Below are 11,836 nucleotides of genomic sequence, written 5' to 3'. Positions count from 1 at the left end.
AGTGAATGAGTAAGTGAGCAGTCTTTATTAAGATTTGTTATTATGTCCTATTTTGTTACATAAATCTAGAAAATAAATGCATACTACATTTTACTTTTCCAGAATAGAATAAAAGGATTAAAGCAATCAAAAGTTAACATTATGTAATTCTTCCACTATATTTTACAACAAACAGTAATGATTGTATTATCAGTTTCAATCACAGATTTTAGAGGCAATACACTTTCCCTTAAAATGAGTAACATTTAACATTAACCCCAAATGAAACAGTTAAGAAAGCCTCAATTAGCATAGTGATAATGTTCTACTGAGCATAAGTTTGATTTTCCCTTACTTAAAATTTTGACTGCTCTTTTCAAAATTAGAGTGAATCCATGCCAAAGAGATCCGTCTCACTGGGTAAGAGAAACCAGTGATCAGCGCTCTAGAAGCCATGCATTTGGGCTTGTATTTGCAGAGTTATTTAAGGCCCAGGCCCTCTCTTCCTCATCTCTCAAAGCCTCTTCATACCAGACTGAGAAATCAGATGGATCACACCCATTCATCTTTGCCAAGAATTCCAAAACTTTCATCTTGGTAGTTTCAGCATAGGCTCTTGGACCCCACAGGAACTCAAAGCACGAAGGCTGGCTATTAGGCACCTCCCGATATTCCAGGTAATTTTGCTGCACTAAATCTACAGTGAGGAACTCCCTGGGATCCCCACAAATGAAGTGCTCTTCTCCATCATACACTCCTACCAGTTTCAAGAACTCCCAGATTCTTTCTTCAGAAGCACAGTTCCCTTCTATGAATATTACACCCAGAATAACTATCAGGAAAGCATTTCTAGGCAGGCTATCACTGTCACTCAGCACATCCTCATAGGTGAGGTTCAGTGAGTTGACAAAGACATAAGCATTGCTTACAAGATCACTTTCCTTTATATCAATCCCAAATGTCATCTCCAAGCATTTAGAAGCTTCAATGAAAATGACAGGAAAATGGTTCTCATAATCATTAGTTATAACCTCATAGATTTCAGTTAATGTGATGGGTTCCTTCATTCTATACTTATAAATGAAAAGAAACACCAAATCAGTAGCCTTTTCTTGTATTACAGTATCGAGGAAGGAGTCAGGGCCTTCTGGAGATGGGATAACACCTGAACTCTCTTCCTGGTGGCCAACTGCTTCATCTAAATTTTCCCCTAATGTAGGTGAGGGGAAGAAGCTCTGAGCATTCTGAAAAATGCCCAGCAGTCCTACAGCAAAGGCCTCAGTCTCTGCTAGATCGCTCTGTAACAGAGAAAAAAAAGAAGGGGAGGAAGAAGAGGAGGAGGAAGAAGGAGGAGGGGATAAAGCAGCTAAAGCGACATTAGAGAAAAGCATGGAAGTTATATCTTCTTCCTCTTCAGTCTCATTCACTTCATCATCAGACTCTTCCTTTTCCTCTTCTTCCTCCTTTGCTTCATCATCTTCTTCTTCCTTCTCAATGTTATCTTCCTCCTTCTCCTGCTCATTGCTATCTTCTTCCTCTTCCCTTTGGACCACGTCCTCTCCCTCTCTCTCCTCTTCCTCAGGTGTGGGAACTACTGGGAACACCACCTCATCCGTTTCTATTGGATTCTGGAAGTTTACACCTTCTTCCAGGCTGAGGCGTGGGTGCTTTCCGTAGCGAGACATTATGTTGCTTTCTGAAGACAGAAGACAAAACTGTGAACAGGACTGACAGTGATGAGATTCCACAGGTGAGGGGAGGGACAAAAACAGGAGAGTGAGCACCCTGAAAGGCAAATATCTGCTCTAAAATCTCAAACAAAAGACGACTTACTGGTTTTTTCCAGGTGATATGGAATAGCCTCTGAGTTCTGCAGCCTTTCCAACTAGCTTGTCCTTTAGGAACCTGTGGAAGAACATGATAAATATTGTTTGGATTCAGGCAGATTGCTGAGTCTGACTTCAAGAAGTGTACTAGAGTTATGTGGGACCAACGCCTTGGAGTCCCAGTGTTGTACATCATAATGTTTGTGTATATTCAGATATGTGCCACACTTAAGCCCCTTGTAGCATGAAAGCTCCCCTCTGTGCTCACCTTTACCCAAGGAAGGGATAGATTATACCCATCTGGCAGACTGAGGTCACATTAGCAGGACAAATCTAAACATTCCTGACACAATGAAGCAAACATGAAGGAGCATGATTTCCAACAATATCAGGCTAAACTGAATGGCAGAAAGTGCTAGCCTAATTGCAAGGATCATAGCTCTCCTAGGCTAGAGACACTTTTTTTCATTAGTTTATTTATTTATTCATTCTGTTTAAATTCTAATCACAGCCCCCTCCTCCTCCTGGTCCCCCTCTTCATACAGTACTTCCCCACATAGCCCATTCCCTTTCTCCTCTTTATAACTTTCATATTTCTCCCTCTGTTGTTTCTGGTCTGCTCCCTCAGATTTATTACACAACTCCTTGAGCACAAAGATAGAGCAAGAAACACATTTGACCACGTACACAGTTCCTCCAAGAGATAAAAACAGGCCATAGTTGAGCTTAGCATGCCTTCTGTCCTTAAAAGGAGAATGGGGACTGTGTCCTCATTCCTGGTTCAGGATTCTTACCTGATGAACTCCAGACAGACTTTTCCCTCTGGTGATCTGCTATTCCTTTTTCCCACACAGCTTTCTCTTCCAATGAAGATGTTTACTTCCTGAGAATACAGACAACAGTGAGGAAGTAAGATACTTGTTAAGTTTTGCCCTAAGAACTACAAATCTCCACTACAATAGAATTGAAGTAAGGCATCCCTAACTCTCCAGATAGTTGCCCTGGGATGCCCCAGGTAATTTGGAACTGTTTTATATCCTTAAGATAATGAGCCTTTTAAGAGGGTGCTAGACTACACTTAGAAAAGGAGGAATTCCAGCTTTAGGAAATAAACATTAACCCTGCTCTCAGAGAGAACTGAGAGCATTGGTTTGGATGATTTTCATCCCCCACAGATGTAATGGAACTGATTTTTCCCTTCTGTCTAGCTGCCTGTGGGTACTCCAGAGAGAGGAGTATGTTACTTTAATGATTTCAATTTTGGAGGACTTCTGTGAAGAGACTATAATGTGATTCGCTGCAAAAGAGTGCCAAGTTTATAAAGTGTCAACAAGAGGACTCTGTCAGAATTTTCCTAGTTCACTATCACTGGGGCAGTCTCTTGGATATTTTGGGGCAGAGAATCCTTCTCTTATTTTTGAAATATAGTCCTCTTCTAACAGGACAGATCTCTCTTTGACTCTCAACCTAAAATTGTTTTGAAGGTGTTGCTGTGCAATGCCTGCTCTCAGGGTACTGGCAAAGCTGTCTGAGAAACAGGACCAACTGTTCTCTCAAGGTCCTCCTTTCCAAAGTTCACATTCTTACACATGATAATTAGAGTCCAACCCTTCAACAAAAGTCTCAACCTCCTAAGCTTACAAAACACTAGAAAAAGTAGAATCCTCAGAATGACTAAAGCTTCCCTGGAATGAATGGTGTTTGAGAAAGCCTCTCTCTACCTGTAAGAAAGGGGTAGGCCCCAAATCCTCACTTTGCTACCTTCATGGTTCCTATAGTTAGAATTGCTCCTCTGACAACCAGAGTCCAGCCACCTCCCCTGAAGGCCCATCTCTCATGAACTTAGCACGAAAGGCAGAAACAAATAACATGAGTCCATTTGACTTCCATATTCCTAGAGGTTCCATATCAGCAACTGAGATGGTGTGTGCCTTTCTGAGGGTACAAAAGCCTCCCATTACACATTAGTATCTTTCCACTCATGGATGGGACTACTCCTTTAATGAACTGAGTTTAGCTCCCCACCTGAAAGCCTTTCAGCAATAGAAGGATTCCTATAACCCTATTATTTCTTCTGGAGAGCAAGGCTCCTAGTTCTCCACCAGTGTCCTTCCTAGGCTGTCCCTTTTGTATTCCCTCAGACTTGAACTTATGCCTGCCTGACCAAGTTCTGCCCACTCTCAATGCCTTAATGCTTTACATATCACACATGAAAGCTAGAAAGTACATACCACTCACCTTTCTGAATTGTGTCTAAGACAAATACTGGATAGACCCCTATATATATGAGTCCAATCCTCCCTTAACTTATTTTACCCTCCCAGCTCTTTCCTCAGTATTTCCTGAGGTTGGAATTTGTACTTTGTTAATCCTAATGCTATCTCAAAAAGGCCTTACCTCTCTTAGACTTCAGACAGAGAGCTCCAGGTAGCAGCCACCAAGCTGGAACAGACTGGAAGCCTCTGGGGCAAGAGTCTGAGCAAGCGACTTTGGCCACACCTATTTTCATAGGGAAAGGTGAAGCTCCTGCTGTTCTTTGAGGCTCCTCCCATTCAAGGATGAGCCTAGTCCTGAACCAGTTTTAGGCTCCTCTCAAAAACCTCAAGTCCCACAGTCCTGACACTGAAGTTGTGGAAACAATGTTTAGACTTGCAACCTTGCCCAGATATTCCCAGAGCCACAATCTGGTCAAAGAGGACTAAAGCCTATTATTTTTGTAAGGGTGGGAAGGCTCCCATCTGCCCTTCAAGGTCTTCCCATCCAGATTACGACTTTCCTGAGTTCTGTCCTGTCTCAAAAGCCTCAGGTCCCACAGACTCCTGACATTGAACTTATGGAAACAATGTTTAGAGCTGCAAACTTGCCTAATAATTCCCAGGGCACAACCTAGTTACTAAGGATCACCTATTTCTGTATGGTTTGGGAATTTCCTTCCAGGACCTTAACCCTTAAGGCTACGACTCTCCCGAAATGAAGGGGGCTCACTACCTCCTCCAAACAACTCACCACCCTCAGCCTATCCATTCTGGATGCTTCCTGGTATGAATTCTGGGAAAGGCGAGGCCCAAACTGCTATACACAAGGGAGAGTAGGAGATTTCTAAGGCTCCATCAGGATCCTCAATTCATTTTTTAGGTTTCTTCTCAGTATTTTCTAGTGCTGGGACAGCTTCCTTTGCTGACCTGAAAATGTTCATCTTTCTTGGATTCCCCACACAGAATTCAGCAAAACAAATTTATGGGGGCAGGGAAAACTGCTAATCCTCCACCTTTTTTTTTTTTTGCTTTAATGTTTACCAACTTGGAACTATACAATCCAAAAGCCTGAATTACCCCAGACTGTCAATATGTTTAAGAAATAGCATACTATTTATCCAGCCTATACTGCACCAGAGATAAGTGCCGAATAGACAGGGTTAGCTCCATTCTTTCTGAAAAGGGGATGTCCCTCAGTCCTCTCTTAGTACCTGGATAGTCTTCCCTCACTTGAATATTTGTCTTATCTGGGACTCCTTTCCAACAGTCCTAAGTCCAACCTATCCCCAAATCCTCATCTATTTTGGACTCTGGTCATGATACTCCTGAAAAGAAGCATTTTGAAACATGATCTCAAGAAGGATACCCTAAGGTAATATCTTAGACACCAGAAACAAGATTCCCACTATTTCTGGGGTAGGAGGAAGAAGGCTCCTCTCCAAGCTCAGTAGTTTACCCAGCAAGATATACATCATCAAAGAGTGGAACACCCTCTACCAAAAAGCCTCACCTTTCCTTGTACTCTAGACGTGAAACATGGGGAAAATGTTTAGGACTGTGATGTAGCCTGAAGCCCCCACCCTCAGAAAGTGTATGAGGTACAAACACAGTCCATAGATATGCAGGCAGGCAAAGACATTATATTTTCTATAATGTCTGTGTATGAGAGGAATGTTCATATTTATCATTCAAATTCTACATCTTGAGGAATAAATTCCAGCTGCCTCTTACAAAGTCTCAATTTCCTTTGCCTATCAGGACAGAAAACAGGAATTCATACATTGTTTCGCCTTCTTTCAGCCCTGTAGGGATGGCTTCCTGGGAGAGCACAGGCAGTACGATTCTATCTCTGGGGGCAAAGAGCACAGCAAATTCTCCCAAGTTTCCTTCAAGGCCTTCCGGACAATGGTGGGAAGAAAAAGACTTAGGCAGGAATTAACTGCCGAAAGCTGCAGCAGGACCCTGGGCATTCTGTCTCCTGAAGGAATATACCTTTGTGGTTGAACAATTTTGAAGTTGAGTTTGGGTGCTACTGCTTTCTCAGATAGAAAACTACAAGAACATTTCCTCACACATGTGAGGTAACATCTTTAGAATGCTCTGTCACTTATCTTAGGGTTTTGACCCTGTCTCCATTTTCTAGATGCTTTTCTGGCAGGCTGGAAAGAAGAGACCTGCGAATCACCTTATCCCAGGAACAAGCCACATACCCGATGAATACAGATGAAATTTTTGAAAACTTCCTTCCATCCACTCAGCAGTGTAGCCACTCCGTTCTCTCTTTGGAGAGTTAGCTTTGTTTACCTTTGCTAAACAAACTTCTATCTAACTGATCTATATTTAATTTGTCACTGAATTTATTCCTTCAAGAAGATGAGAATCAGGATATATTTATAAAATTCACAAGATCTCCCCAGCGTTTTTTCTTAGCAACCTGAGTCCAGAGAAGTTACACTTCCATCATCTCCAGACATGCATATTTGGGAAATAAAATAGTGTGAGTGATGTTTAGGAATGGAGATTCCTTCAGAAACTTCCTCTGCTTGTGGGATCAAGACCCTTGTTTTACTGTAGGGGAAACTCCTCCAATATGGTTAGCTAGAACTCCACACTTGCCAACTCATGTTCAGCCACACATCTAAAATCTCATGTCCCTCCAGCTTCCAGCACAGAGCTCTAAGAAGCATTACAGTTCACCTAGAACTCTCCTCTTTGCCCACTACTGAACACACACTCTAGACTTCATTTTTCATTCCCAAATAGATGCCCTTCTGTGAGAGGTCTCATCATTCTGTGCCTACTTGCCTTCATGCCCCAGGAATATTTGGCTAGGCAGTAAAAACAGCTTTCTTTCTTTGTTAAAAAGAAATATTGGGCTGGAGAAATAGCTCAGCAATTCAGAGCACAAGCTGCTCTTCCAGAGGACCCAGACTGAATTTGCAGCACCCACAGGGCAGTTCACATGTGTCTGTAACTGCAGTCCCAGGGGATACAAATCCCTCTTTTGTCCTCCATGGGTATGAGACACATACATAGTCCATAGATATGTATACAGGCAAAACACCCCCCCTGCTCATTAAAATAAACCACAAAATAACAAAACAAACAAAAACAGAATGCCTTTCCAGCCAGCAACCCTCCACCTTCTTTCCTTTCCTTTTCCTGTCGCTTTTTGTTGTTGTTGTTGTTTTTTCAAGACAAGGTTTCTCTATATAGCCCTGGCTGTCCTGGAACTCACTCTGTAGACCAGGCTGGCCTCGAACTCAGAAATCTGCCTGCCTCTGCCTCCCAAGTGCTGGGATTACAGGCGTGTGCCACCACCGCCAGGCTCCTGCTGCTTTTAAAAAACCGCTTAAGCAGGAGTAGACTGTGAGGTTGAACTTCATCAAATGAGGAACAGACAAATCCCCCCATTATGGATAGAAGGTGTGGGCTGGCCATATCTGTTGGATATGCATGTTCCACTGTTTCTGTGAGAATCCATCATCCTTCTGATCAGAACTAAAGTCATTCTATTTCAGGTTGTGGATTTCATTCTTTAAGACTCTAAGACAACTTCTAACATAATTTAGGTAAATACATTGCTGGATGAATAACCTGACCTAAAGGTATCCAGACCAACTCCTCAGGACGGCAGCTCTTCTCACACTATATTCTTATGAGTGAAAGAAGCCCTAGCTTTTCCCTCCCAGCCCTCATAGACCCCTCTGAGAAAAACCTTACCTTAGACTTCAGGCTTGGAGCACAGACTGCCTAAAGCACTGGGAACCGTCTGAACAGGCAGAACTGGTTTACCCCTATAAGTACTTCTGTGGTCCCTCCCAGCCCTTTCTTAAAGACCTCCCTCTCAATGGCTATCTAGTCAGGGTAACCTCTGACCCAAATCAGGTTCAAAATAGCCTAACATCTTTCACATTCCCCACACAAACTGAGGCGGAGAGATGGCTTTGTCTTAAGCCTAAACTAGACCCAATCTAGCTTAGTCACCACCTAGAAGGTCTCATTTTCCTTAAACTCCAGACATAGAACTTGGAAGCTGAGTTTACACCAAAAATTTGCCTGGAGACTGCACTCACCAGTCACAGTATTTCTGTGAGGCAATTTCAAGCTCCTGATCCTTTCAGTCTCCTCCCACTGCTCTGAAAACTAGAGTCTATATCCATGTAGAACAGCTTCCCTTCCTGCAAGCTTTCAAAATGGAACCCTGAAAACAGTACCTTACTCTATATGTCTGGAGATGTTCTTAGAAAGAGAACTTGAGCCCATCTGTCGTTTCGGAGGAGATCAAAGCCTCTGATCTATTTTCAGAGACCTCTCTGTCTCATGGAGTCCTCTTCTTAATATTTCCAAGGCTAATATTTATTTCCCTGCTGGCAAAGTATCATCCACGTTACCCCAAAATTGCTTCTCCCTTAGGCTTCCTACCTGACACTCCTATTACTTAGAGAAGCTAGAAGGGGTTAACTCTCTAAGACAGAAGGATTAGTGGCCCTGATTCTCCAGGAAGGGGGGGAGGTGCTCAGTCCTTACACAATGTCCTTCCTTTAATATTTCACAAGCCTAGGACAATTTTACTGCTGACCAGACCAGAGTCCAGGCTGTCACAAAGCCTGATATTCCCTGGACTACAGACACTGAACTCAGGAAAGATCACAATCCTTATCAGGTTTGGTGGTTCCGGGGATAACTGCACTGACCCAAGGAACTTGATACTCAGTATACTGGTGTTGAAAGAGGCTTCTCCTCCAAATTTGTAGCATTCTTTTCATGATTGGCCAAGTCTAGATAACCTCCTTCACCTTCTCTGAAGCCATAAACCTCAGAATTTCTGAAAGGAATTCAGAAAACAGTGTAGGTTTCAACCTGGAACCTACTCAATGGCAGCCAGAGCACAGAGGGACTGCCATATCCTGAGAGGAGAATCCCTCTCTTTTGGGTTCCTTTCTTGATGCTTAGCTAGTCTAAGACACTACACTTAGCTGAGCTGACTTTGACTTTATGAGATGAAAATCTTGTTTAAACTCCCATAAGAGAAGGTAGAATATTCCAAATCTACTAACCCTGCCTTTCACGTTCCAAAGAGGGCTGTGGACGAATTGCTAGGAATTGTGGATTTGCTAGGAATTGCTATGGATATGTGGAGTGGAAAAGCTCATTCCTCACTTAGAGTTTTCTCCCTGTTTGAGTCCCTGACTGAACTATCTGGGTCTGAGGTATTCAGACCCAGAAAACCCTCCCCATCCCGAGGAGAACAAGTTAGATATGTGAAGATAGACTTTGACCCCTCTATTTCAGGAGGCTTGTAGATGGTGGCAACTGAGTGTGGCTGATATTGTGGGCATGGAATCAATTCTCTTCAGGATAGTGATGGTTTTATATATAAAGCTCACAAGATTTAGGTTCCTGTCATTTTGTTTTGCTTTGGATTTTTTTCTTTTTTCTCTCCTATTCTATCACCCAGACAAAGAATCTCGATTTGAAAACCAGACTACATTCCTCCCTTAACACCTCACATCTTTTGTATTGCCAGCATGTATCATAATGAAACACATTGTAGGGCTTCCCAAAGTAGCTGTCTGGGCCAGCAAAGCAGCCAATCCCTTTCTTGAGTAGTGAAAAGCATATACTTCTGTGTCAGGGTTCTCAATCAAGGATGGAATGTCTCCTCCACATGACCAAAGCTCAAGCCCCTCTCCCAAACCCTAATTTTCTTCAGCCATCGGTGAATGAATCTAGAACCTACATACCACTCAACTTTCCCAGAGCCTACCAGAGATGACATTCTAGGACTTATGGTGAAGCCCTGTCTCTAAGTACAAATAAGAGGGAAAAAAAGATGCTTTCCTCAGAGTCCTCCTACTGATAAGCTCAGATTCCTGAACCTAATGAACACTAGGTCCTTATGACTCCTCCCATGATGCCACCTTGGGAACCACACACCAGTTAGCCAGACTGGAATATATCAGAGAACTGAGTTGAGGTGTGGGGAAGTATGGATATATTTCTAAATACAAGGAAGGGAAAGGCTTCCGAATTTTCCTTGTTATCCTCACTGGGATCCCTCAAGGTATTTTCCAAGGTTGGACATCAGCCAGAGATACCGAAATTCTAAGGCATTACTTAAAATGCTTCACTTCCCTTGAATTCTGGATATGAAACTCATAAAACCATGTTTTAAAACAGGACCTGACCAAGAGCCTCCAGGGGCAGCTTTCTGACCAAGTAAGACTGACCCCTCCCCTAAGCATTCCTGCCTAGGAAAAAGCTACTCCCATTCTTCCCACAATGACCTCTGTCTTAGTTGTAGGACTTTACCTCCCAATGTTTGAGTCGATTCCCTTCACAAAAAGGCAAAGAAAGGAAGAACAAACAAAAACCTTCCTCTGCCTCAGGCTACCAGACTGAATCCAAGAAACTCCACAGGACTGACTCAGCCTGCCCCTAGGAAGAGACAGCTAGGGAAGAAGGGAGTACCACCTTCTTATATCTGTTGAGAGAAAGGTTTCCAATTATTAGGTAGTGTCCTCTAATTTTTCATTTAGAACACACACACACACACACACACACACACACACACACACACTACTGCTGCCTTTGATATTTCCCAGAGCTATAAGCTCTTCCCTCAGTGTCCTGAAGCCTCACACCTAACAAAAGCCTCTTCAGTCTCAGACTGCCACCAAGGGTGCTAAAAAGCCAGGAGTCTGGAAGGGCACTTCCCACTCAGTGGTTTAAAGGCCTTGGAAGCTGGGCCTCTAGTGTTTCCTATTTCTATGATGGAATGGAAAGCTACCTTCCTTAAGGTCCCCCAGCACCCTGCCCCCATTCACATTGAAAAGCAAAACATTTCAGTATTTACTTGCTGTCTAGCATCTTCCTCCACTCACAGGAACCCTCACCATTCTGAGACTGACACAATAGCAGTGGGCATCCTAATAGGAGTCAAGGCAGTCACTGACTGTTCTACCCACTCCCTAACCCTGCTTTAACAGTCAACGCAGCCCTCTAACACTCACTTCTTCCTCAGGATCCCCCTTGCCAACTCTCCCAGAACTGACATCCAGTTTCACTCACAAAAATCCCTAGTACATTTAGATCCTGGACACTTGAGTCAACAACAGCAAAGGTCACTTGAGCCACTCCATGCTGCCTTTCAAGCGGTTTGATTGATTGACCTCTATTCCTCTGTTAGAATAAAAATCTCTTTCCTCCTTTAGGCCCACCCCTTGACAGTTCAAAGCCACATTCCCTGCTCCCAAGACTGGGTCCTAGCCCTTTCACAAAAACAAAGAAAACCAAACTAAACAAACAAACAGACAAAAAACCCAACTACCTGAAAAAGAAGGACATGATACTTAAGAAAAACTGAAACCTATTAACAGTCCCAGGCGATGCAGGCCAGAAGAGCTCTGGCAAGTGCCAAACTCTAGCGCCCCCTATCCATTGCACAAAGGACTTTCTTTTTTTTTAACATTTAAAACCATATTTTAATTAAATAGAATGACATCACATTCTTGTTTCCCTTTTGTACCACCGCTCCCCCCAGAAGCCCCCCTTCAATACCTACAATATCTTTTTTGTCATATTCCTTAAAATTTATAAAATATCATAACAATAAAAATAAGTATTAAAAAAGTTGTTTGATATAAAACAACAATCGATTTAACAGTCTTATGCAGATGCTCGTCTACACCAATAGTGAAAATATATTTTTCTCAATATAAATTTTAAATAACTCCAAACATATTAGTTGTATACTTAAAAATAATACATCAC

At 42.7% G+C, this 11,836-nt stretch overlaps 1 protein-coding gene across 2 annotated transcripts; it reads right to left on the bottom strand.

Moving 5' to 3' along the window:
• On the bottom strand, positions 1–7,834 carry LOC116092946 (melanoma-associated antigen 10-like). 2 transcript variants are annotated; one of them, XM_031374003.1, is made up of 4 exons: positions 7,784–7,834; positions 2,600–2,688; positions 1,813–1,884; positions 1–1,675 (listed from the first exon to the last, which is right to left on the bottom strand). In XM_031374003.1, the coding sequence occupies exon 4, from the start codon at positions 1,662–1,664 to the stop codon at positions 417–419; it is 1,248 nt and encodes a 415-aa protein (XP_031229863.1). In that variant the 5' UTR covers positions 1,665–1,675; positions 1,813–1,884; positions 2,600–2,688; positions 7,784–7,834; the 3' UTR covers positions 1–416. The 2 variants fall into 2 exon arrangements, with proteins under 2 accessions (XP_031229863.1, XP_031229852.1); XM_031373992.1 differs by lacking the exon at positions 7,784–7,834 and adding an exon at positions 4,203–4,430.
• Positions 7,835–11,836: the final 4,002 nt, after the last annotated feature.

This window comes from Mastomys coucha, chromosome X (assembly GCF_008632895.1).
Source record: "Mastomys coucha isolate ucsf_1 chromosome X, UCSF_Mcou_1, whole genome shotgun sequence".
Taxonomy (NCBI): domain Eukaryota; kingdom Metazoa; phylum Chordata; class Mammalia; order Rodentia; family Muridae; genus Mastomys; species Mastomys coucha.
Note: the sequence above shows the minus strand (reverse complement) of the source record. Positions and strands in the feature narration are given on the sequence as shown.

Excerpts from the sequence above, each read along its gene's own strand:
- LOC116092946 (XM_031374003.1), bottom strand. The coding sequence starts at position 1,664 with ATGTCTCGCTACGGAAAGCACCCACGCCTCAGCCTGGAAGAAGGTGTA.